Below are 27,745 nucleotides of genomic sequence, written 5' to 3'. Positions count from 1 at the left end.
TGTTGGAACCTCTGGTTCCCTTCGCATCCAACCGTTTATTCAGTAAATTTATTTATTTATTAGTTGGACTTATATGCCGCCCCTCTCTGTGGACTCGGGGTGTCTCACAACATCTCAGTAATAAAAATACAATATGTAAACATTTCTTGCATTTACGATTGCCAAATAAAAAATAAAAAATTCTCCTGTGCCTGAGCAGGGTCCTCTTCTAATATTCCATCTGTCCGTCCATTACCCTGGGGGGGGGGAATTACCTACCACCTCAGAGAGGGTCTGCAACTTGGGCGTCCTCCTCAATCCACAGCTAACAGTCTACGGAAAGGGGCGGCATACAAATCTAATAAATAAATAAATAAATAAATAAACATTAGAGCACCATCTTTCGACTGTGGCAAGGAGGGCGTTTGCCCAGGTTTGCCTGGTGCACCAGTTGCGGCCCTATTTGGACAGGGAGTCACTGCTTGCAGTCACTCATGCCCTCATCACCTCGAGATTCGACTACTGTAATGCTCTCTACATGGGGCTGCCTCTGAAGAGTGTTCGGAAACTTCAGATCGTGCAGAATGCGGCTGCGAGAGCAATCCTGGCCTTTCCCAGATGTGCCCATGTCTCATCAACACTCCACGGCTTGCACTGGCTGCCGATCAGTTTCCAGTCAAAATTCAAAGTGTTGGTTATGACCTATAAAGCCCTTCATGACATCGGACCAGACTACCTCCGGGACCGCCTTCTGCCGCACGAGTCCCAGCGGCCGATTAGATCCCACAGAGTTGGCCTTTCCCAGGTCCCGTCGACTAAACAATGCCGTCTGGTGGGACCCAGGGGAAGAGCCTTCTCTGTGGCAGCCCCGGCCCTCTGGAATCAACTCCCCCCAGAGATTAGGGCTGCCCCCACCCTCCTTGCCTCTCGAAAGCTCCTGAAAGTTTCCGAACACTTTTCAAAGGTAGCCCCATGTAGAGAGCATTACAGTAGTCAAACCTCCAGGTGACGAGGGCATGAGCGACTGTGAGCAGTAACTCCAGGTCATATCTTCTCTTCTATCCTTTCCTTGATTTATATTACCACATGTATGCATTTTGTATTGGACAAAATAAATAAAAAATAATAAAATAAACTTGAAGACTTGTGGACTTCAGCTCCCAGAATTCTCCAGCCAGTGGCCAATTTGGGTATACAGTACAGTATATAATTTTGGAGTTGGGCACCTCCAAAGCGCCGTTGCCCTTCCTCTCCACTCACTCTCTCTCTCTCCCCTCCACCGCCTGGGAAGGTGGAGACTCGGCGGGGAGGAGGAGGGTCACAGCCTCGGCTGCCCTCCAACCTGACGCTTCCCCGGCTGGGCGGAGACCAGGCGGGCGTTTCTCTCTCTCTCCCCCCTCCCCAAACCCTTCCTTCCGTCTCCACGTTGCGCCAGGGCGAGGCAGTCGCGTCCGCGTTAAGCCAGCCGCGGGATCTCTCTGTCTCTCTCTCGGGAGGCCGGGTCCGGCGTTTTCCTGCGACGACGGCCGGGAGGAGGAGGCGAGGCGTCATGTCAGGCTTGGATTATCTGGCCGCCGAGTGCCTGGTGTCCATCTCCAGCGGGGCCTTGATCCACCCGGCCTCCAAAGAGGAGCGAGGCGGACGCCCCGGCTCGGCGCTTTCGGATTGCAGCGAGAGCGGCTCCTCTTCCTCGCCCGGCGGGAGCGACGGGCCGGTGCCGCCTCAGCCCGGGCAGCTCCTTCCGCGGAGAGCCAGCTCTGACAGCCCCGCCAGCCTGGCCGCCGCCGTGTCCCCGGCTAAAAGGCACCAGTGCCCTTTCCAAGGCTGCGTAAAGGTCTATGGCAAATCCTCGCATCTGAAGGCGCATCTCAGGACGCACACCGGTAAGGTTGGAGACCCCCCTTCCGCGTGCCTCCCCCCCGCCCCGTTGCTCCCGGTTGAGACCCCCCCACACCGCCTCCGCCCCCCTCCACGCCTCTCGGTGTGCGCACTCTTGCCCCCCCCTCCCTCGTTCCCGCTTCCTCCCCCCTCTCCACCCCTCGATCTCCACCCACGTGGAGACCGCGCCTCTCTCTCGGCTTTGGCGCACGGATTTCCTCTCGATCCGGGAGGGTGGGAGGGCGTTTCGGAGGGCAGATCTCTTTGCCTAACCATGGTGTGTTTGTGTGTGTGTGTTTTGTGTGTGTGTGTGTTAAGAATTGCCCAACATAGAAACATAGAAGATGGATGGCAGAAAAAAAAAGACCTCCTGGTCCATCTAGTCTGCCCTTAGATTGTTTTCCTGTATTAGGATGGATATATATATATGTTGATCCCAGGCATGATTGACCTTGCAGGCTTTCTCCTCCCACCCTCTCTTGACCACCCCCCCAGACGCCCCCTCCAAATGAAAGAAAGATGCCGCTCCCCGCCCCGTGGCCCCACGTGCAGCAGCTCGAAAGCGAAAGTGGATTGGAGGGAGGGAGAGAGTGGAGGAGGAGGGGGGAGACTTTGGCGACCCCTCCTGACCGGTGTGGGTCTTCTTATAAAGCCTTTTAGGGCAGTGTTTCCCAAGCTTGGCCACTTGAAGATATTTGGACTTCAACTCCCAGAATTCCCCAGAATATCTTCAAGTGGCCAAGGTTGGGAAACACTGTTTTAGGGGACTGTGATGGCGCAGTAGAGCCTCTGGGTTCCAAAGCAGGCTACCGGAGAAGGAACTACTACAGGGTGTTGTTATCCACCCCCACACCCCCTGATAGGGTGTTGTTATCCACCCCCACACCCCCTGATTGCAGGCGTTCTGCCTTTCTGGAGTCTTGCAGGGTTCTCCCCTCCCTTCCTCAAGGAAAAGGGAGGGGTGGTGTCTTTCTGGCTCTCTTTAAAGCCCCCCCCCTCGCCCCTTCCCAGCAAGGTTCCCTTGGAGATGGCTGCGCGCTTCGAAGCTCGCCCACTCTCCGTTGGCACAGCCTGGGCTCTTGCTGCCTACGAGAGAGAGGTGTGGCCATCCGGGGTGGCCTGATGGGATGGGGGCCTCCCCCCTCGTTGGAACTTAATCCCAGGGCGGGGAGGGAGACCCAGCCCTGGATGGTTCCCCCGTGGATTCATCCAGAGGCGCGGCTCCCCATCACCACCGCCTCCCAATTTAAGAGGGGCACCAAGGGTGGTAACAACTGTCGCTTGCACCCAGGGTGGGTGGAGCAACCTGCGAGCATTGAAGCCGCGTGGGTGTGTCTGCTGCCAGCGGAAAGCAGATAGTAAAAGATACCACCAAAAAAAAAGAAAGAGGAGTTGAATTGTGCCAAGAAAGAGCCAAGGGTCTGTCCGTTAGATCATTATTTGGAGCCACCTCTTGGCTTGTATTCTTGGCAACTTGACTCAGAAAAATATTAATCTTGGCTAGCCCGGGCTCTGAATGCGATCCCTTGGAAAAGGACTGTCGTAAGCAATTGAAGTGTGGATTTGGGGCCGGGAAGAGGAGGCGTGGGTTCAAACTACCCCTGCCAGGTGGAAATCCACCAATGACCTTCAGAAGTCCTTTGCTCAAAAGTTGCCCTCCTTTTGCAGGGGGGGCGGGGGGAGGGCTGTGGAATGAAGGATGCCATCTTGTGGAGGATGCTAACTCGGCGGGGACCACGCCTTCGAAAACCCGGGTACAGAAGTATTAAAGTGCAGTGTGGGTTGGGTGAGGCTATTTACTGCTTTGGTTTTAGCAATAGTTAAATCTCACAGAGTTGGCCTTCTCCAGGTCCAGTCAGACAGACAGTGTCAGTTGGCAGGGTCCTAGGGGAAGAGCCTTCTCTGTGGGGGGCCCGGCCCTCTGGAATCAGCTCCCCAAAGAGATTCGCACTGCCCCCACCCTCCTTGCCTTCCGTTAAGACTCACCTATGTTGCCAGGCTTGGGGCAATTAGGTCTCAGCCCACTGGCCAACAAAATGAGATATATGTTGTATGATTGAACTGGTATGATTGTTTTTAAATATTGGGATTTTTAGATTGTAATTTTAAATCTAATTAGATTTGTCGTTGTACTGTATTGTTATATTATATGCTGTGAGCCGGCCTGAGTCCTAGGATAAGGGTGGCATACAAACCTAATTAATAAATGAATGAATTAATTAATTAATTAACTAACTAACTAACTAATAACAAACAAACAAACAAACAAAGAGTCGAGGTGGCGCAATGGGTAGAGTGCAGTACTGCAGGCCACTAAAGCTGACTGACAGCGGTTCAAATCTCATCACCGGTTGACTCAGCCTTCCATCCTTCCGAGGTGGATAAAATGAGGACCCGGATTTTGGGGGCAATAAGCTGGCTCTGTTAAAAAGTGCTATTGCTAACATGCTGTTCTGCCCTTTGTTAAAAGGGCACTATAAATAAATGTATTATTATTATTATTATTATTATTATTATTATTATTATTATTATTATTATATTTTTATTATTATCATTAAATAAATAAATAAATAAATAAATAAATAAATAAATAGCACTTAGACTTATATACCGCTTCACAGTGCTTTACAGCCCTCTCTAAGCAGTTTACAGAGTCAGCATATATCGCCCCCAACAATCTGGGTCCTCATTTTACCCACCTAGGCTGAGTCAAACCTTCTCCCTGGGTTTGTGCAGAAAGCAAGCTGGCTGCTGAGACCCTTCACCAATGGGATGATGGGTTGAAAGGAGGCCTTCTCTCTGGGGATGTTCCTCCCAACATGGCCCTGTTTGCCACTCTTGCAACTACAACTCCCAGGATGCCTTGCTGCAATCTCCCTATAATTGTAATGTGGGCAGCGTTTATCCATCTGTGCATGTAAAAGGAGACGGCTGGGGCTGGGGTTTGTGTGTGTGTGTGTGTGTGTAAGATGAATTTTGATAGCTGGGATCCTTTCAACGTGCCAGGCGAAACCTCGGCTGCTTGTTTTGTGTCAGCTATGTTCGGTGCCCTTAATCCTCTGGTGGGCGTGTAGCTGGGTTAAGCAGCTGGCAGGATTGTGTAGGCATAGGCATAAAAGCTTGGTGTGTGTGTGTGTGTTTGAAACCAGTGTGGGAGAGGCTTTCTTTGCCCAGATGCTATCGTGTTTAAAAGTCGGTGGTTTCTGCGAACTTGCTGAAGCTGGCACACGAATGCGTTCACAAGCGGTTAAGTACACACATGGTCTTGCAGCGGCCTGACGCTTGTGTAGGCCTGTTCCTCATGCGAAGATTTGGACATGAATTTAAAAAAAAAACCTTTTAGAAGAAAGCCAAAGGACAGTATTTCAAGGACATGAAGACCCTGGGCAATGGTGTACTGGATGGGCAAAGTCAAATGCTCTGAGTCTTGCAGTGGGCAGTAAATCCAGAAAAAAAAAAATTATTATTCCAGTTGTTTCAGGGTTGCAGGCATGCACTAGAGCAGTGTTTCCCAACCTTGGCAACTAGGAGATATCTGGACTTCAACTCCCAGAATTCCCCAGCCAGCATTTGCTGGCTGGGGAATTCTGGGAGTTGAAGTCCAAATGTCTTCAAGCTGCCAAGTTTGGGAAACACCACTAGAGCAATGATGGCGAACCTATGGCACGGGTGCCACAGGTGTCACGCGGAGCCATATCTGCCGGCACACGAGCTGTTGCCCAAGCTCAGCCCCAGCATATATGTGCGGACCGGCAAGCTGATTTTCACCTTACACTGAGGCTCTAGGAGGGCAGTTTCTGCTTCCGGAGGGCCTCCAGGGGGAATGGGGGAGGCCATTTTTGCCCTTCCTAGGCTCCACGGAAGCCTCTGGAACCTGGGGAGGGTGAAAAATGGGCCTACTAGGCCCATCAAAAATTGGGAAAGAGGCTGTTTTTGCCCCCCCAGGCACTGAATAATAATAATAATAATAATAATAATAATAATAATAATAATAATAATAATTATTATTATTATTATTATTATTATTATTATTATTATTATTATTATTATGTCAATACAACTCAGCAAACGAGATCACTATGCTGGATTTCGTATTTCATCACCAGTTGGGCGCTTCCCAAGCACCTAGGACTGCGTGATGTAGCGGTGAATTGTTTGCTGATCCCAGTAAAGCGGCCTTTTGCAATTGACAGATGGAGATTTTGTCAATTCCGATGGTTTTCAAATGTCCGCTGAGATCCTTTGGCACTGCGCCCAGTGTGCCAAGTACATTATTATTATTATTATTATTATTATTATTATTATTAATTAAATTTGTATGCCGCCCCTCTCCGTAGACTCCATGGGGCCTTCAGAGAGTGGGGGAAGCTGTTTTCACCCTCCCCAGGCATTGAATTATAGGTATGGGCACTCGCACAGGCGTGATAGTATGTGTGCATACACTTTCGGCACTTGAGGGAAAAAAGGACCTAGAGAGCCAGTTTAGTACACTGCTCAAAAAAATAAAGGGAACACTTAAACAACACAATATAACTCCAAGTAAATCAAACTTCTGTGAAATCAAATTGTCCACTTAGGAAGCAACACTGATTAACAGTCAATTTCACATGCTGTTGTGCACATTCAACTTTGTACAGAACAAAGTATTCAATGAGAATATTTCATTCATTCAGATCTAGGGTGTGTTATTTGAGTGTTCCCTTTATTTTTTTGAGCAGTATATAATGTTTAAGGTACCAGGCTAGAAAGTGAGACATCAGGAGTCATCTTAGGCTCAAAATCCAGCTGGGTGACTTTCGGCCTGTCATTCTCTCTCAGCCCAACCCTCCTCACACGGTTGTTATTGTGGGGAAAATAGGAGGAGGAAGGTGTGTTGCATATGCTTGCTGCCTTCACTTACTTGTAAAAATAATACAGCTAGGATATAAACCATGGCATCCTGCCTTCTCAATTCCTGGCAAATAGATAGGGAAGAAATGGAGGTACTGACAGATTTTATTTTCCTGGGCTCCAAGATCATCGCAGATGAGGACTGCAGCCCAGAAATTAAAAGATGCTTGCTTCTGAGTGGAAAGCTATACAAAAAAGCACAAGACGTCACCCAGCCAACAAAAGTGTATATAGTCTAGGCCAGTGTTTCCCAACCTTGGCAACTTGGAGATATCTGGACTTCAACTCCCAGAATCCCCCAGCCAGCATTCGCTGGCTTGGGAATTCTGGGAGTTGAAGTCCAAATATCTTCAAGTTGCCACGGTTGGGAAACACTGGTCTAGGCTATGGTTTTCCCAGTTGCAATGTATGGCTGTGAAAGTTGGACTATATTACAGTGGTTCTCAACCTTTCTAATGCTGTGACACCATTAATACAGTTCCTCATGTTGTGGTGACTCCCAATCATAAGTCTAGCGCCAATTCTCCCAACAGAGCTTTAAGCTGATTGACAGGAAGGTCAGAGGGACACGCCCACTGTAAATGCCTGATTGGTCGGATTGTAAAAATATGTTCCAAGGCGCCAGAATAGAAGTTTTACTTCCTGACACCATGGGAAATTTGTCTTTTCTCATGGTCTTAGGCGACCCCTGTGAAACGATTGTTCGACCCCCCCAAATTGAGAACCACTGGACTATAAGAAAGACTGATCACCACAGAATTGAGGCCTTTGAAAGGATTGTACTGGAAAAGACTCCTGTGAGTCCCTTGGACTGCAAGGTGATCAAATCGGTCAGTCCTAGAAAAGTTCAACCCTGAGTGCTCTTTAGAAGGCCAGATCCTGAAGATGAACCCGGATAAGACGGAGTGGCTGTGGGTTTTGCCTCCCAAGGACAATCCCATCTGTCCGTCCATTACCCTGGGGGGGGAATCACTGACCCCCTCAGAGAGGGTCCGCAACTTGGGCGTCCTCCTCGATCCACAGCTGACATTAGAGAACCATCTTTCGGCTGTGGCGAGGGGGGCGTTTGCCCAGGTTCGCCTGGTGCACCAGTTGCGGCCCTATTTGGACCGGGACTCATTGCTCACAGTCACTCATGCCCTCATCACCTCGAGATTCGACTACTGTAATGCTCTCTACATGGGGCTACCTTTGAAAAGTGTTCGGAAACTTCAGATCGTGCAGAATGCAGCTGCGAGAGCAGTCATGGGCTTACCCAGGTATGCCCATGTTTCACCATCACTCCGCAGTCTGCATTGGTTGCCGATCAGTTTCCGGTCACAATTCAAAGTGTTGGTTATGACCTTTAAAGCCCTTCATGGCACTGGACCAGAATATCTCCGAGACCGCCTTCTGCCGCACGAATCCCAGCGACCGATTAGGTCCCACAGAGTGGGCCTCCTCCGGGTCCCGTCAACTAAACAATGCCGGTTGGCGGGCCCCAGGGGGAGAGCCTTCTCTGTGGCGGCACCGGCCCTCTGGAACCAACTCCCCCCGGAGATCAGAACTGCCCCTACTCTTCCTGCCTTCCGTAAACTCCTTAAAACCCACCTTTGCCGTCGGGCATGGGGAAACTAACATCTCCCCCTGGGCACGTTGAAGTTATATATGGTATGCCTGTATGTGTGTATGTTAGTATTGGGGATTTTCTTAAATTTATAATATTTTAATTAATTAGATTGTATTGGATTGTTTTTCACTTGTTGTGAGCCGCCCCGAGTCTTCGGAGAGGGGCGGCATACAAATCCAAATAATAAATAAATAAATAAATAAATAAATGAAACTCAAATACTTTGGTCACCTAATGAGAAGGAAGGACTCACTGGAGAAGAGCCTAATGCTGGGAACGATTGAGGGCAGAAGAAGATCTCCGGGACCGCCATCTGCCGCACGAATCCCAGCGACCAATTAGGTCCCACAGAGTTGGCCTTCTCCAGGTCCCGTCGACGAAACAATGTCATCTGGCGGGGCCCAGGGGAAGAGCCTTCTCTGTGGCAGCCCCGACCCTCTGGAATCAACTCCTTCCAGAGATGAGAATTGCCCCTACCCTCCTTGCCTTTCGCAAACTCCTAAAACCCCACCTTTGCAGTCAGGCATGGGGGAATTGATTCCCCCGGGCCGTTTCATTTTATGTATGATTTGTCTGGGATGCATGACTGTTTTTATAATAAGGGTTTTAAACTGTCCTTTTTAGCCATTAGATTTGTACTATGTATTGTTGTTGTAAGCCGCTCCGAGTCTCCGGAGAGGGGCGGCATACAAATCTAATAAATAATAATAATAATAATAATAATAATAATAATAATAATAAAGAAACAGATGAAACAATCGATCACATACTCAGCTGCTGCAAAAAGATCGCACTGACTACAAGCATAGACATGATGCTGTGGCACAGATGATCCACTGGAACTTGTGCCGGAACTACCATTTACCAGTGGCAAAGAACTGGTGGGATCATAAGCCCGAAAAAGTGGTCGAAAATGAGCAAGCAAAACTACTATGGGACTTCCGACTTCAGACTGACCGAATTCTGAAGCATAACACACCAGACATCCTGATTGTGGAGAAAAAGAAAGTATGGATCATCGACATTGCAATCCCAGGGGACAACAGAATTGAGGAGAAGCAGCTAGAGAAATTAGTGAAATACGAAGATCTGAAAATCGAGCTGCAACGACTTTGGCATAAGCCAGTGAAAATGATCTCAGTGGTACTTGGCACGCTGGGCGCAGTGCCAAAGGATCTCAGCGGACATTTGAAAACCATCGGAATTGACAAAATCTCCATCTGTCAATTGCAAAAGGCCGCTTTACTAGGATCTGCAAACATAATTCGCCGCTACATCACACAGTCCTAGATGCTTAGGAAGCGCCCGACCGGTGATGAAATACGAAATCCAGCATAGTGATCTCGTTTGCTGTGTTGTAATGACATAATAATAATAATAATAATAATAATAATAATAATAATAATAATAATAATAATAATAATAATAATAATAATAGAAGGGGACGACAGAGAACGAGGTGGCTGGATGGAGTCACTGAAGCAGTCAACGTGAGCTTAAATGGACTCCAGAGGATGGTAGAGAACAGGAAGGCTTGGAGGAACGTTGTCCATGGGGTTGCAATGGGTCGGACATGACTTCACAACTAACCACAACAACAAAGGATGCCAATTTAAAAGAATCTAATCAAACCACAGTGTCCTGGGCTTAAAGTCACCCAGCTGGCTTTCATGCCTAAAACAGGACTAGAACTCACAATGCTTACATCAAGCTGGTTCTCATGTGACCTTATTGAAAGGCTACGAAGTCATTTGGTGCTTTGGTGGAATAGAAACAAATAAACAAGTTAAAAAAAAAAGATTAGGGCCAAATGTGGGCTTTGCTTTGTTTCTTCTTCATCTTAGTTGGGGGAAAGATCAAAAGCAACATGAGAACATATTATTTTACTGAAAGAGTAGTAGATCCTTGGAACAAACTTCCAGCAGACGTGGTTGGTAAATCCATAGTAACTGAATTTAAACATGCCTGGGATAAACATAGATCCACCCTAAGATAAAAATACAGGAAATAGTATAAGGGCAGACTAGATGGATCATGAGGTCTTTTTCTGCCGTCAGTCTTCTATGTTTCTATGTTTCTATCTTCTGCTACTGATTTCCACAGTGTTTACATTTGTAAAGTTAAAAAGCAGAATTTTCATGCTCCTCTATCCACCAAAATCTTTTTTCTTTTCCTTCAAAAGAAAACTTCAAAAGGGAATTTTCTTTCAGTGGGTGGTACAATAAATGAAGGTTAACTTTCTTCATGGTGCTGGTCTTTTCTTAATCGTCCTAAAAACTTGCAATCCTACTTTTCATCTTTTTCCACATATTGTGTTACATTATAAAACATGTTTTTTTCCCCCCAACTTACTTCTTTGTTTCAGGAAATCTCTATCTGATTGATGATAATCTGGGAGGTTCTCCCCTTTTTTCATCCATTATTTTATAAGAGGACAAAATATGGGCAAAATAGCAAGATACACCAGAATAACAAAGCTTAGTTAAGCAATCCTTTACAAATAAAAAAAACAGAAAAAAAGAAAATCGAAAAAGGAAAAAAAAAGGTGTGTCTTATATATTAAGCTTATAGTTTCTGGTTTACTAAAGTAATATTATAGTAATCAGATACAAAATGTTACTTTAAAATTATCCCAAAATCTATACCACAGAAGAATTTGCTTCACATTTTGATTAGCGGAAAATGCTGCCTTTTCCAGAATGGATAAATTACATATTTCCAAATGCCAATCTTTTAACATCTGAAATAATACTGGAAATTCCCCAACTTCTCAATACAGTGGAACCCCGACATAAGAGCTGCTCTACTTAAGAGCAACTCGAGATAAGAGCTGGGAGGGGAGAGATATTTTTGTTCTACTTACAAGCCCAAATTCGAGATACAAGCGCCAAGGAGCTGTCTCCTGAAGCCAAACGCTAACTTCCGCGTTCGGCTTCAGGAGACAGCTGCGAAGCGGCGCGTGTGTTTTAAAAGGTTGCAGCCGGCCTGGGGGGCTCGGGGGGTGCTTGCAGCTTTCTTTCTTGCTCTTTTTCTTTCTCTCTTTTACCTTCCCTTCCTCTATTTCTTCTTTTCTTTCTCCTTCCCACCTTCTTCCCTCCCTCCCTCCTTTCACTCATTCCTCTCTTACTCTCCCCTTTCATAAGTTTCCTTGCTTCCTTCCTCTGTTCCTGTCCCTTCCCCCTTTCTTTCTTTCTTTCTTTCTTGCTTTCTTTCTTGCTCTTTTTCTTTCTCTCTTTTACCTTCCCTTCCTCTATTTCTTCTTTTCTTTCTCCTTCCCACCTTCTTCCCTCCCTCCCTCCCTTCACTCATTCCTCTCTTACTCTCCCCTTTCATAAGTTTCCTTGCTTCCTTCCTCTGTTCCTGTCCCTTCCCTCTTTCCTTCCTTCCTTCCCACCCTCCGTCCATTCATTCACCCATTCCTCTCTTGATCGCTTAAAGCCGGTCCCTGGTGCAAAAAGGGTTGGGGACCTCTGTCCTACAGGATTGGGTGGCAGAGAAGTTGAACATATGTAAATTTAAAAGTTTAAGAAAGTTTACAAGTTAAGTGAAAGAAACTTCATTATTCATTTATATGTACATGTACATTTCTTCATTAAAAACATGTCTTTCTGCATAATTTAGACTAACTTTGTGAGTTTTTTGAGGGCTGGAACCAATTAAAATTATTTACATTAATTCCTATGGGGAAAAGTCGTTCGAGATAAGAGCTGCTCGACTTAAGAGCCCAGGTCCGGAACGAATTAAACTCGTATCTCGAGGTACCACTGTATTATTATTTTAGCCTCCACCCATGTGTGGTAAACCCTCACAGTTGAATTCCAGAGTGTTGTTATACCCTTCAACATCACACTAAGATCTTCAGTTTTTAAAGAATTCTCCATAAATCTATTTAGATATGGGCAGTCCTTAACTTATGACTATATTTGGGAGCAGAATTTCCATTGCTAAGGAAGGCAGTTGTTAAATAAATACTGTATTTTTCAGAGTATAAGATGCACCTAGATTTTAGAGGTGGAAAACAAGGAAAAAAGTATTCTGAACCAAATGATGTAGTAATATATTATTTAATAAAATACCAGTGTAGCAGAATAGTTTTTACACTTTTTACAAACTTCAAACTTGACAGTTTTAAGACAATGGACTTCAACTCTCAGAATTCCTCCTCCAGTGCTGGATGGAGTAATTAGAAGGCAAAAATAGCCCCATTTTTGTGAAAAATGGGCCGTTTTTCCACTCGTTTTTCTCACAAAAACGGAGGCACGTTTATCTTCCCCGGTCCCCAAGAACTTCTGCCCTAGACCCTTTGCCCACCCCATTTTTGTGAAAAAATGGGCAAAAACACACCCCAATTTTTGCAAAAACTGGGGCATTTTTTGCTATCCCCTAGCACCCAGACCCTGAGCCTCCCAGACCCTCTGTCCCAAAATGGGCGGGGCAGGGGCGGGGCTTCAGGACAGAAAAAAATGGCTGTATTCGCTGAATAAGGGGCACCGACCTTTCCACCCTCTTTTAGGGGAGAAAAAGGTGCATCTTAGACTCAGAAAAAAACAGTAACCCCTATTTTATGATCTTATTTGCCACAGTTGTTAAGTGAATCACTTCCATTTTTAAGTGAGTCACGTTGTTAAGCAAATACAGTTTCAGTCATTGACTTTGTCAGAAGCCGGCTGTAGATGCTTGCAAATCATGATAACTTGACACTGGGAATCTGCAACCATAGTGAATACGTGCTGGTTACCAAGCACCTGAATTTTGGTCAAATGATCGTGGGAATGTTGCAACGGTTGTAAATGTGAGGACAGGTCACTTTTTCAGTGCCATTGTAATTTCGAATGGTTGTAAGTTGAGGGTTTACCTGCTATCTGCTATGCCTAAAAAGTGTCAGGTGTTTACTGGATAGGTCATTAAACCTGCTCAGTATCTGAGAGCTTGTACAATGAACACTTTCTCCAATGGCCACTTATTAATATCAAGGCAAGGCAAACTGGCTGACTAGATAGAAACATAGAAACATAGAAGACTGACGGCAGAAAAAGACCTCATCATCCATCTAGTCTGCCCTTATACTATTTTCTGTATTTTATCTTAGGATGGATATATGTTTATCCCAGGCATGTTTAAATTCAGTTACTGTGGATTTACCAACCACATCTGCTGGAAGTTTGTTCCAAGGATCTACTACTCTTTCAGTAAAATAATATTTTCTCATGTTGCTTTTGATCTTTCCCCCAACTAACTTCAGATTGTGTCCCCTTGTTCTTGTGTTCACTTTCCTATTAAAAACACTTCCCTCCTGGACCTTATTTAACCCTTTAACATATTTAAATGTTTTGATCATGTCCCCCCTTTTCCTTCTGTCCTCCAGACTATACAGATTGAGGTCATTAAGTCTTTCCTGATACGTTTTATGCTTAAGACCTTCCACCATTCTTGTAGCCCGTCTTTGGACCCGTTCAATTTTGTTGATATCTTTTTGTAGGTGAGGTCTCCAGAATTGAACACAGTATTCCAAATGTGGTCTCACCAGCGCTCTATACAGCGGGATCACAATCTCCCTCTTCCTGCTTGTTATACCTCTAGCTATGCAGCCAAGCATCCTACTTGCTTTCCCTACCGCCTGACTGCACTGTTCACCCATTTTGAGGCTGTCAGAAATCACTACCCCTAATGGTGGTGTTGAATATCTATATGCTTTGGTATCAAGCTGATGCAGAAGTTGGTGATAAACCAACAGCTTGCCACACTATCTATAGAAGGTGTTTTTGAGAACTTGGGAGGGGTAATTTTCATGAGGGAACAGATGCAGCCACAAAGCGTTCTTTCGAGGGGTTCAAGGCCATCCTATGCCCACCCACCTGGGCGGAAGCGGAAGGAGGACTTGCCACGCTGGCACAATCTGAGTGGGCGACGTGACAAGTTTGTGGGTGGGGGAACAAAGAATGTGAACTTTCAACTGGGTGGGAAACTCAGATTTGGGTTTCCCAGTGTTGGTGCAGGATGGCTCCAGCTATAAATTGGAACTTTGAGGAACACTTTAACTTGGGCTCTGATTTAGTTTGGATGCTACCTGGAACCTTGACATTTGGCAAGTCAAACTCAACTAGGATTGTATTGTACCCCGTTTCCCTGAAAATAAGTCGCCCCTGAAAATAAGACATAGGAGAGGTTTCGTAGAATTGCCCAATATAAGGCATCCCCTGAAAATAAGATGTAGGAGACAGTTTAATTTTGCAGCATTCCCGAACAGAACATACATAACATATATTTGAAGAAAGTATAATTGTTGTACATGGAAATAATGGTACGCTAGTAGTAAGAAATTCTTGATAGGATTCACAGTTTGTCTGGTTATGCTGGTTTGCGGCATACAAATCTAAATAATAATAATAATAATAATAATAATAATAATAATAATAATAATAATAATAATAATAATAATAATATAAACGTTCATTTTTTTTGTTCAGCAATAAATGTGAATTCTACTTCATTGAAAAAAAAAAGACATCCCCTGAATATAAGACGTAGCACATCTTTGGGAGCAAAAATTAATATAAGATGCTGTCTTATTTTCGGGGAAACAGACAGGCTGAAGTTGCAGCAATTTTCAGGAGCAGGGATGGGCTGCTAGGGATTCAGGCGGATCCATAGTAGTGATACTGGAGCGGTAAGGTGCTATGTTCCGGTAGCGATTTTCAGGATGCGCACACAGCTGCACATCCCTGATGCGCGTCCTCGCATGCCGACATGAAATTTGGCTTCTGCACATGCAGAAATCTCATGTGAAGACACTCGCACCAGCGAGATTTCAGTGGTTTTTGCCGATTGTTTGCTTCTGCGCATGTGTGGAAGCAAAAACATCAGCGAAAATCACCAAAATCTCCCTCTCTCGTCCGTCCTCACGCGAGATTTTGCTTTCTGCGCATGCACAGGTGCCAAATCTTGCACTGACTGGTGCATGCGCACCTGCGACAGCCTTGGGGGGGTGCACCGGTTACGCCGAAGACGGCAGTCCTTCGCTGATCCATAGGTAACATTATGGCCAGTTTGGTGAACCGCCAAATCCTATCCCTGGCTGGCCCCACCCACCCCTCCCCTCCCAGGAGTCGCCATGCACCCCATTTTGGATGGGAGGTGTAAATACAGGGCCCCTGCAGAGGCTCGGGGAAGATGGGACTTCCGGGATTCTGGAAGTCCGAAAACAGGCCTTTTTCCAACCTCTGGGGGGCCTCCAGAGCCTGGGGGAGGCGGTTTTCGCCCTTCCAGAGGCTGAAGGAAAGCCTTCGGAACCTGAGGAAGGTGAAAACACTCCCTCCCCCCGCCGTGAGGCAGAAGGCTGACTAGGCCACGCCCACTATGGCCACGCCCACTCGACAACCAGGCAGAGAACCCCTTGCTGAAAATTTTTAAATCCCAATCAGGAAGTACAATAAGCCAGGAGACAATATTGGTATAAAGCCAGTTTCGTGTAAGGGCTAAGGCACCAAGATGGAAACTGGAAAATAGCAATTCCAAAGGCACCTTTTTTTCAGGAGACAACTGGACTTTCTTCTTCTTCTTCTTTTTTTTTTTGAAGATATTTCACTTCTCATCCAAGAAGCTTCTCCAGCTCTGACAGTATAGTGGGTGGCATATCAGTTTATTAAATGAATATAAATAATATAAATATAAATAATATAAATATATGCAAACGGAAGCCAGAAACTGCTTTCTGAAAAATGAAACTAAGGCATGTAGATCTCTAACTATGCAGAGATCTCCTAGTTTTATGAACCCGTCTTTTTCCCCTCAGAAAATTTTACTGCTAGCATTGAAATCGCATATTAGCCGACTTCGTTTTATGCAGACGCTTCTGTTTTTCCTCTTATCCTGGTCATCCTCCTTCGTTGCTCTGTTATTCTTTTATTTTTTATTTCTGGTGCTCAAATAAATAAATAAATAAAAAGTCCTGTCTAGTCACATAAGATCCACCATCTGCTGCCTGGGGCCAACCTTCTCCCATAGGGACGACCCCCCCCTCCCCCAAAACCTCCCACAAGCATAATTAAAGGGAATTGTGTCTCTTTATGTTCTCTTTATGTCACTGCTTTTTGGTGCCCATCAAATCTTTCATTAAAAGCTAACATTAAACCTTTAACAAGCACAGTGTCTCAAGCTACCCTCTATTTTACTTAGGTTTGATTATTGACTACCACTACTTAACGATTCTGAAAGGAATAATAAGCAGTTCCACAATCTGCTAAATCTTCTAGGTAGGTAGGGCTTCTCCTTGGGAGATCTTGAAGTCAGGAATCTCCATTTTTCAGTGGTTTACACAGTCTCAACCTCGGTGACTTTAAGATGGATGGACTTCCACTCCCCAAATCCCCAGGTGTTACATCAGGGGTCCCCAATGCCCAGTCTGTGGACTATCACCAGTCCATGGCATTTCAAAAATCGGTCCATGAAAACAAGCAAAGTCCCATCCATGGGATGCAGGAATCTACCCAAAACCATGTCCCTCCTGGTCCATGGAAAAAACATTTATTTATTTATTTTATTTATTTATTAGATTTGTATGCCGCCCCTCTCCAAAGACTCGGAGCGGCTCACAACAGGAAGAAAATTCTGCCACACGAATCCCAGCAACCAATTAGGTCCCACAGAGTTGGCCTTCTCCGGGTCCCGTCGACTAAACAATGTCGTCTGGCGGGACCCAGGGGAAGAGCCTTCTCTGTGGCGGCCCTGACCCTCTGGAACCAGCTGCCCCCTGAGATCAGGATTGCCCCCACCCTCCTTGCCTTTTGTAAGCTCCTTAAGACCCACCTCTGCCGTCAGGCATGGGGGAATTGAGACATCTTCCCCAGGTCTATATAATTTATGTATGGTATGTTGTGTGTATGTTTTTAAAATTATGGGTTTTTAGCTCTTTGAAATATTAGATTTGTATTTTACATTGTTCTTTGTTATTGCTGTGAGCTGCCCCGAGTCTACGGAGAGGGGCGGCATACAAATTAAATAAATAAATAAATAAATAAATAAATAAATACAAATCCAATGATTTAAAAAAGCAGAACAGTTAAAAAAGCCCTTGATTAAAAACATTCATGCGACTCAAACAAACCATACATAAAACGGAACGGCCAAGAGGTGGCGCAGCTGTACTGCAGGCCACTGAAGCTGACTGTAGATCTGTAGGTCAGCGGTTCAAATCTCACCACCGGCTCAAGGTTGACTCAGCCATCCATCCTTACGAGGTGGGTAAAATGAGGACCCAGATTGTGGGGGCAATAGGCTGGCTCTGTTAAACAGTGCTATTGCTAACATATTGTGAGCTGCCCTGAGTCTGAGGAGAAGGGCAGCATAAAAATCGAATAAATAAAATAAATCAATCAATCAATTTCCCCATGCCTGGCGGCAAAGGTGGGTTTTTAGGAGTTTGTGAAAGGCAAGGAGGGTGGGGGCGGTTCTGATCTCCAAGGGGATTTAATTCCAGAGGTACCACTGTATATATTTAATACAGTAGTACCTCTAGATACGAGCTGCTCCACATGCGAGTATTCCAAGTTACGAGCTGCGACGCGAGCGAAATTTCTGTTCGACACCCGAGCTCAAATTCGGGATACGAGCCGAGCTTCCACTAGGTGGCGCAAGAATCTCCTTGCTTCCAGTTATCTCGCCACGAAAAACAAAGTCTAAAGGCATTCATTCGAGATGCGAGTTGATGAATTTACGAGCTCAGGTCTGGAACGAATTAAACTCGTATGTTGAGGTACCACTGTAATGTTTTTTTTTTAAAAAGGGGGAATTGCAGTCCATACACCTTAAATTGCCAAAGTTGAAAAATACTGTTTAGAGAAATAGAAAATGTTACCACCCTCTCACCTCCTGTACAATTAGTAAAGGACCCGGAGGACTCAGAAACAGTGTAGGCACGGTACAGGCATCCTGCGTTCCTGGCACCCGAGATTGACAGCGAAGAGGACGTGGTGTCAGAGGCTGAAGAGCAACCAGGGCCTTTTGCTTCTCCTGATTCAGGAGAAGAAGAGGAGCTCCTTCCTGATGCTAGGATTCACAGGGCCTCTAGGAGGCATGAGTGGTTATTGAGGAGGAGGTTTACTCATGACTAGCACTGCTGACTATTGGGCCAAGTCCTCAGGCTATTTAAGACAGAGTCGTGCGTCACTTTGGCGCAGAGAACAACATAGCCCATCCTAGAAATCTAGTTTCCGCTCCTGTATTTCGGCTTGCATTTAAAAAGATGTCATTCTTGGCTGTCTTGATGAGCTCCGGGCTTCCATCCAAATTCTGTAAGTTGACAATAAGAAACCTAGTACAATCCAGTAATTATTTGCTGTGTTTATCTATTCCAGCTGCTAAGACTTTATAATCAGTATGATGAAATCTTTGGTAGCATTCAAGTTTTTTGCAAAAAGACTCAAACTGCATAATAATAATAATAATAATAATAATAATAATAATAATAATAATAATAATAATAATTTTATTGTCATTGTCAAGCAATGAATTGTCATTGGCAACGAAAGTCGTGTGACACCCAGAGACCAGTCCCACCATACATAAAATCAGAATAGGTAAATTTAAAAATAGAATAAAAAATAGGATAAAAAATAGAATAAAATGTCCCACCCACTACAAATTTCCCACCCTAAACCACTCAACCATCTACATGACAAACCAAATAATATTGTCCAACAGTTCACCGATGGTGACCCTTTAGTTCGTTGTTAAGTGCGAGTATAGCTCTGGGATAAAAACTATTCAGGAAACGTGTGGTCCGAGTTCTAATTGTTCTGTATCTTCTGCCAGAAGGCAACAGTTCAAAAAGATTGTAAGCAGGATGAGAAGAGTCTTTGAGAATGGTATGCACCTTCCTAGAACAGCGAGATGTGAAGATGTCATCCCGGGCGGGTAGCTGGAGCCCAGTGATGTTCTGGGCAGTTTTAATAATTCTCTGTAGAGCTTTTTTGTTCGCTACAGAGCTGCTCCCATACCAAGCTACAATGCCGTATGTCAAGACACTCAATGGTGCTGTGATAGTAGGACAACAGTAGATGCTGAGATAAATTTATCTTCCTGAGCATTCTCAGGAAGTACAGCCTCTTTTGTGCCTTCTTCACAAGACTTTTGTACGTAGTAAAACCTTTATTAGTTAATCCGGTGGTGTGCGTCTGATTCTTGGCAGGGGGATCGGTGCTGGGACAGAACAGAAAATGAAATCATTAGCTACACCGCCTTGAATTGTACAAACAAAAGTGTGATACAGAGCTTATAATATATAGGAATAACCTCCACTGAAATGCTTCAGGGCTCAAGGAACCTTTTCTTTTAATGGGCTAAGATTAGGAGGACCAATGGAAGGTTGTGCAGAATTACTGCCAGCATCCCTTTTAATCATATTTAATACTGTAACAGGAACCGTAATAAAGCTGTTTGTGCCTTGGATAATTGGACTCTTCGTTTTTATCCTGGATCCTCCAGACATCCGAAGGAGGGCAAACAGAGACTTAGATAGTGATGTGCTAGTGATAGTAATGAACAATCACCCACAAGCATGCTAGAAAGGGATCTCTGTTTCTCCCCATTACAGCGAATTCTCAAGTTACAATTGTTCATTTAGTGACCATTCAAAGTTACAACAGCACTGGAAAAATTCATTCCGTGACCAGGTTCTTAAGTAGAAAAGTTTGTAAGAAGATGCAATTTTCCCCATAGGAATCAATGTACAAGCAAATAATGAGTGTGATTGGAGAAACCACAGGGAGGGTGGAGGCCCTGTTTCCTCCCAGGAGATTCCTAGAGAGGCACCACGGAGGCTTCTCTCTGCCTTTTCCGGTTACAGTTTCGGAGGCTTGGCTTTGTAAGTGGAAAATGGTTCTTGAGAAGAGGCAAAAAAATCTTGAACACCCGGTTCTTATCTAGAAAAGTTCGTAAGTAAAGGCATTCTTAGGTAGAGGTATTACTGTACCATTATAAAACACAATCATGCCACTAGAGGCCAGTCACACTTCCCTCAGCCCAACCCACCTCGCAGGGTTGCTGTTGGGGGGGGGGAAGGAGGATTGTCCATTGAATGTATTCACTGCTTTAAATTATTTGTAAAAGCAATAAAGGCAGAATACAAATGAATAAACAAATAAACACAGGGGCTCTTTTGCCAAGCCCCCAAAGTGTGGTCACATGACTGCCAGGGGAATGGAGGCGCATTCCTTGGGATTTTGAATCTGGGTTGTAAATACCACTCAGGTAGGTCCATTGGAAGTTCAAGCAGTCACTAAGTGACCAATTGTAAGGCGAGGACTCTATACTGATTTTTTTTAAAGTGGTTTTTGTAATTTCTGCTTGGGATGGCTTAATTTGCTTCCCTCCCTGTAAATTCCTCTGGATTCGACTAGGATGAAGGGGAAATAAATAATTAAGAGCTTATGTGGCAAATAACTTGTTAACTCACTGAAACTTTTCATGGTCTTTTACGGTTCCTCTTTGGATTGTATGACACTTATTTGCCTTCGGGAGTTGCTTTCATATTTAACTGTTAAGCGTTACCTTACCTTAGGTTCGAGTGGCAAATGTGTGTGTGTGTGTGTTTTTGTACATGCCCACACCCCTTCCCTCCCCCCCATATGCCCCCCTGCGCTGCTCCTGCGCATGCACACAATCCCCCTCCGTCCCCGCGCATGCACACAGGCCTCACTGAAGCCTGGGACAGTGAAAAAAATGGCCGAACGGGCAAACCGGACGTTTGGAAAAATGGACTTCCGGGTTGCCCATTGTGTGGTTTTTTGCACTCCGGAGGGTTCAGGGAAGTCCATTTTTCCAAACTTCCGGTTTGCCTATTGTGTGTCAGGTGTTTTTTTTTGTGCTCCAGGGTTTCAGGGCAGCTTCCCTGAAGCATACGGAGGGCGAAATGACCCACCCAAGGCCGGAAATAATCTGTCTGGACCTGTCATAGGGCAATGTCTCGCTGTCGCCAGGCGTGGGGGGATTAATGCCCCCCCTTTTCTGACTTCTGTATTATGACTAGTTGGATTGAGTGTGCATGACTGTGTAGTAGATGTTTTTTATGATAATGTATTTTAAATTAGTTTTTTAATTTTTTTTTAAATAAATATTTTTATTAATTTTTATTACAACAAACAAACAAACAAAAAAATCTTAAAGAAAAAGTGCCCAACACCAATAAACCCCACCACCATTTAGGGGGTTAAATTATTTACAATAAATTTCAATTTCTTCCTTAGCTCTGGTTTACATTTCTTTACATACAAAAAGTGATTGGAATTTATTTTTCACATTGTCATCATAAATCCTACTTAAGATATAATTTTTCACCTTATTCCATCGTGCCATCAGCTTCTCCAATTTATTTTCATCATATAATTTTTTAATATTAGATTTGTAGTGCATTGTATTGCCGTGAATGTTGTGAGCTGCCCCAAGTCTTCGGAGAGGGGTGGCATACAAATCTAAATAATAATAATAATAATAATAATAATAATAATAATAATAATAATAATAATAATACCTTCTGATATGGCTCCATGTGCCATAGATTCGCCATCGCGGCCTTAGGGGATTTCTTCTAGTGTCCAGCTGCAGCTAGCCAGAGGCATTGGGGACTGTTGCCTATTTAAAATCTGGTCTTTGGAGAGAGAGTGCTCCTGCATAGGGAGGCTCTAATTAACACCAGCTCTTAATAGTGACCAAAATAACCATTTCTTCAAAACTGTCTTCTGCCGCATGAATCCCAGCGACCGATATGGTCCCACAGAGTTGGTCTTCTCCAGGTCCCGTTGACTAAACAATGTTGTCTGGCGGGCCCCAGGGGAAGAGCCTTTTCTGTGGCGGCCCCGGCCCTCTGGAATTAATTCCCCCCAGAGATTAGAACCACCCCCACCCTCCTTGCCTTTCATAAGTTGCTAAAGACCCACCTATGTCGCCAGGCATGGGGTAATTGAGAGATCCCCAGGCTTATATAGTTTACGCATGGTATGATTGTACTGTATGGTTTTAATGTTGGGTTTTAGATGTTTTTAATATTAGATTTGTTACACTGTTATTATTTTGTTGTGAGCCGCTCCGAGTCTACGGAGCGAGGCGGCATACAAATCTAACAAATTATTATTATTATTATTATTATTATTATTATTATTATTATTTAAATAACCATCTCTCTCTCCCTCTCTCTCTCTCTCCTTGCAGGCGAGCGTCCGTTCCCGTGCAATTGGGTCGGCTGCCAGAAGAGGTTTGCACGCTCCGATGAGCTGGCCCGCCACTTCCGCACCCACACCGGCGAGAAGCGCTTTGCCTGCCCACTCTGCGAGAAGCGGTTTATGCGGAGCGACCACCTGACCAAGCATGCCCGCCGCCATCCGACTTTCCAGCCTGGCATGGTCCGACGATCTGACTGCTACAGAGCCTCCCCTACTGACTCAGCTGGCAGCAGCTTGGCCGGAAGCCCCGCCCCAGGAAGCCCCGCCTCTGATAGCCCCGTCCCTTAAAGGGGACACACCACTTTGTTGTTGTTTTTTTGTCCTTCCCAGAACTGGCCTCTAGGGGGAGACCAGGTACTATTTCAGAGGCATTTTTTTTTTGATTCAGAAAGATCCAATTATGATTTAATATGCCTTATTTCAGAAAAAAAAAAAGACAGCTCCTTCTTGTGCTTGGTGGGCATTTTGATTACTGTACCAACCCCTCTCCCTGCTTGCTTCCAAGCTGTAGCCTCTATGCACATTCCCATCCCACCCAGGCTGAGGGTGTCAGGATTTGTGGAAAACAGTCCGGCAGAACTTGATTAAACTTTGGTTGATGTTCCTTTGGAAAAAAAAAGCCCTCCCTTGTAGCTCCTGGTCAGGGGGCTAAGAGATGATTCCCTAGCCCTCTTGTCAAAGAGGTAGTCCAACGATCATTTTGCCTCTCTTTCCCAGCTGCAAAGAGACTTTATTCCAGGGGTGTGCAACCTCGGCACCTTTTAAAAGCCCACGATTCAGTTTCCCCAGCCTGGGGGAATTCTGGGAGTTGAAGTCCACAGGTCTTAAAACTTGCCCAGATTGGACACCTCTGCTTTATTCCAAGGTCTGCGTTTGATATGGTTGGAACCTGTTCAGCAGCCCAACTCTTCCCTATCGCGGCCGATCGTCACGTTCATTGTAGCCCTCAGGAAAAGGAAGTTTTACTTGGCTTTAAGGCTCTCTTCCTGGCCAACCTATCGATAAAGGACTCTTCTTGTTTAGAAAGAGAACAGGGTGGAAACGGCTCAATATGCATTTGCCCGCCTTGCATTGAATAATCAGAATTAAACGTTGCCTCTGTATCAGGAGGGATCGTCCTTAGCTATCGAGGCTTATGAACAAAACATACCAAATCATGGCTTTCCATCTTGCCTCCCCATCCCAAATTGATTGTTTGTAAACTTATCTTTTGGGGGAATGTTCAAATTGACGTAGGCCCGTTGACAGTAGAACTGCAGCAACAGTGGGAGATGATTCGCCCCCCCCACCCAACAGGGAAATTGGGTGTTAGTAACTTACCTTTTTGACCTGATACTGTATGTAAATATATATTTTTTTTCCCAGGTCACCTTTACTTAAGGTAAACAAAAATATATGATGAGGACCTGTTTCTACGGGTGTAATTTGTTTCAGGGTGTGTTTGCCTGGGTGTGTTTGTGTTTATGGTTTTTATAAAATGCGTATTTATTCCTTTTTAAGATAGAATGTAGAAGACCAGTGGTAAAGTTTTATTGTCTGACTGGTTGGCACATGGATGAACTGAAGCTGAAAAGGAATGGGATTTTTTTTTTAAGTACGACTCAGGACACCTAAAAAAGCACTTTTTCTCACTTTCATGGGGCTGTGGCAACTGCTCTGCACAGCTGTACACCAGGCAAGCATTTGCGCGAGTGTGTGAGTGTGTGTTCTTCGTTTGAAAACGGATGCTTGGATGCTTTTGGTGATGATGGTTCCTTGCAAGCTGTCAGGTGTCTCTCAAGAATGCTAGACGGAAAGCAGCCCCAAGCAGGCATTTGAGGACACAAAAGCTCTAGATTTATGGTGGAAAAGAAAAAAGAAATGCAGCCATTATGAAAGAATTTCAGAGATTGCTCTGCATTCAATCCAAAGTTACAGGCATTGTGAAATCAGGGTTTATTTTCTGGTGCCCATAAGGCTGGTGTGAAGCAGCTGTTCTAGTACCAGGCTCTTTGCTTTTGACTTGGTGAGAATTGGCTCTTATACAGCAGTGGGCTACGAGCCGGAACGCTAAATTGCGCTCGCAAGTGCTTGTGGGGCCAGCGCGATTTTACTTCTGCACCTGTGGAGGTAGCAAAATAGCCCACAGAGCTGGAGGTGCGCCCGTGTTTCGGCAAGGGTTTTTTGCTTCCGTGCCTGCCGAAACACGGGCACACCTGTGGCTCCGTGCGCTATTGTGCTACCTCCACCGGTGCAGAAGCAAAATCGTGCTGGCCCCGTAAGCACTTATTAGCCGCTGCCGCGAGCGCAATTTAGCGTTCTGGCTAATAGCCCACCATTGCTCTTCTATTTAAAAAAAAATATCTTTGATTTCCTTCGGTGCTTCTCTGCTTCTAAAAATGTAAATCCATTTGTGCAGACAACGGCTGCCTTCACACTTGCATGTTGAGTACAAGCCAAGCTTTGCAAATAACGTGGAGTAGAACAGTGTTTCCCAACCTTGGCAAGTTGAAGATATTTGGACTTCAACTCCCAGAATTCCCCAGCCAGCATTCCCCAGCCTTCAACTCTGGGAGTTGAAGTCCAAATATCTTCAACTTGCCAAGGTTGGGAAACACTGGAGTAGAATAACGCGATCTGGGGAGAGGTGCCATTTAGATGTTTCCAAAGGTAGCAATAGAAGGAACAGGGAACAGATGTTGCCATATTAAAAAAAGTCTTACTCTTGGCAAAACAGGTAGTCCTTGACTTATTTACAATAGTTTGTTTAGCGACTGTACAAAATTAAAAAACGACCCTGAAATACAGCAGTGACCGTTTTTTGTACCCTGTTTTCCCGAAAATAAGACACCCCCGAAAGTAAGACATCGGAGAGGTTTCGTAGAATTGCCTAATATAAGACATTGCCCAAAAGTAGACGTAGGAGACATATACCATAGTTTTAAATACGGTAGGGGGCAGTGTTCCCTCTAATATCCTGTTCCAAATAACCAGGTATATAATCTATTAGAATAATTTTACTGTGTACATTTTATAATTTAATAATTATAAGCTAAATTAGTAATTAGTGGCATTGATAGTGCTTGATATATATTGCTTCTATTTATTAAATTTTTGATTGATAGACATACAGAGTTCCAATTTACCATATTTAAAGCTTATTATAAATTAATTTTTTAGTGGAAGACTTAATTCTTCATTAAAAAAATAAGACCCCTTGAAAATAAGACGTAGCACATCTTTGGGAGCAAAAATTAATATAAGACACTGTCTTATTTTCGGGGAAACAGGGTACTTAACTGTTGCAGCATTTCCATGGTTGTGTTATTGAAATTCAGATGCTTACTGCCGCTACCAGAACGATGCCCGCACAACTCCGCGTCACCGGCGTGCATGCCCGTGCGCCCCAGCGAGATTTTGCTCCTGCGCTTGAGCAAGAAAAAAATGTCACGAGAAGACACATGCATGAGATTTTGGCAAATTTTTTTGCTTCCGCGCATGCGTAGAAGCAAAAAATTGCCGAAATCACACACCTGCGAGATTTTGCTTCCTGCGCATGTGCAGAAGCACAATCACACTGGAGCGCACACGCCAGCGATGCAGAGTTACGTGCACAGCTCCATTTTCGCTCTTGGTGCAGAGTGTGGCCTGTATTGCTAGCAACCCATTACTGGCAATCACCTTTTGCAAACTTCTGACAAGTGAAATCAATGGGGGACCCAGATTTAATAATAATAATAATAATTTATTAGACTTGTATGCCACCCCTCTCCGAAGACTCGGGGTGGCTCACAACAGCAATAAAACAGTACAATATAAATCTAATAGTTAAAACTATGACTAAAACCCCGCTATCTTAAAAAACAATCAATACTATACAACCACAACCACACATAACTCTTAATGGTCAGAGAAGGGGATACATTAATTGTCCCATGCCTGGCGACATAGATAACTCTTCAAGGTATAATTAATAGTCGTGTTACTAACTCAACTGACCCAGGGATGCTGCAATGCTCATAAATGCAAGCCAGTTGCCAGACACCCAGATTGCGATTGTGTGACCGCCTGGAATGCAGCAGTGGCTGTAGTTGTGAGGGCGGATCTTAAGTCATTTTTTTCAACACCTTTGTAAACTTTAAAACAGTTGTTAGAGAAAAAGTTGTAAGTTGAGGACTGGTTGTAACGTAGGCTAGGGGTCTCCAACCTTGGCAACTTTAAGACTTGTGGACTTCAACTCCCAGAATACCCCTCGAGCTGGCTGAGGAATTCTGGGAGTTGAAGTCCACAAGTCTTAAAGTTGCCAAAGTTGGAGACTCCTGACTTAGGCTACCTCTTGACAGCAATCTTTCACTTGGCTTGGACTCCAGCTTTTAAACTTACCTGTCTGAGAGCATTGTTGCATTGAGAGCAATCGAGGTAAGTGAAATGGTAACTGGGGAGAAGAATGCACATATTGTAGCCTAGGAAATGACATCCAACTTGTAATAGGAATCCACCTGGAGGAGCATTAAATCTTGTGTCTTCAAATGCAGCCCTGAGGACTGATTCCAGGATGCACTGCCCCTGTCCTTATTTATTTAAACTCAGGACCCCATTGATCCTAGGCCTTACAGATTTCCAGTGGTCAAAAGCAATGGCAGAATTTATAGCAGTGGAAAGAGGCACTGTAGCCAATGAGTTCATCCAACTGTCCATTGCAAGTAACCAAAATGAAAGCAACCTGGATAATTCAGCATGGAGTTCACCGATGTGCTTGATCATTGGTTCCAGATTGCTCTTGATTTAAGGAAGGCTTTCTTATTATTGAAGAAGACTATGCTTTTGCATAACTTTCAAGACCATTCTTTTGTGTCCTGGTACCATAGGAAAATAGAAACGAGGTTAGATACCTTCTGTAGCTTGAATAACTTCTGCTCTAAAAGTTTTGGGTGCCTATATAGATTTCTGATGTGCTCCAGGAGTGGAGTGGAGTAAATACCTTATCCCGTATATGCCACTAGACCATAGATTGCTTTTTTTATAGATAGAGAAATGGATATATTTAAAAAGGATCCAACTTTCCTCTTTTACAATATATAATCAAACTGGTATTTTATTAAAGGAAAGTACACTATATTTTCTTTCTTTTGAAATGATAATGAAAACTTGTGCTTACTGCTGGAACATGGGTATTTTTGTAGGAAGAAATCGAGTC

General features: G+C 44.5%; 1 protein-coding gene across 1 annotated transcript; it reads left to right on the top strand.

The window, feature by feature from the left end:
• Positions 1–1,413: 1,413 nt before the first annotated feature.
• Positions 1,414–24,430, top strand: KLF16 (KLF transcription factor 16). Its single transcript, XM_070747018.1, has 2 exons — positions 1,414–1,862; positions 22,559–24,430. Exons 1-2 carry the CDS (start codon positions 1,529–1,531, stop codon positions 22,855–22,857), a joined length of 633 nt encoding a protein of 210 aa, XP_070603119.1. The 5' UTR covers positions 1,414–1,528; the 3' UTR covers positions 22,858–24,430.
• The last annotated feature ends 3,315 nt before the right edge of the window (positions 24,431–27,745 follow it).

Source organism: Erythrolamprus reginae, chromosome 1, assembly GCF_031021105.1.
Source record: "Erythrolamprus reginae isolate rEryReg1 chromosome 1, rEryReg1.hap1, whole genome shotgun sequence".
Taxonomy (NCBI): domain Eukaryota; kingdom Metazoa; phylum Chordata; class Lepidosauria; order Squamata; family Dipsadidae; genus Erythrolamprus; species Erythrolamprus reginae.
This window is presented reverse-complemented; position numbering and strand designations above follow the sequence as displayed.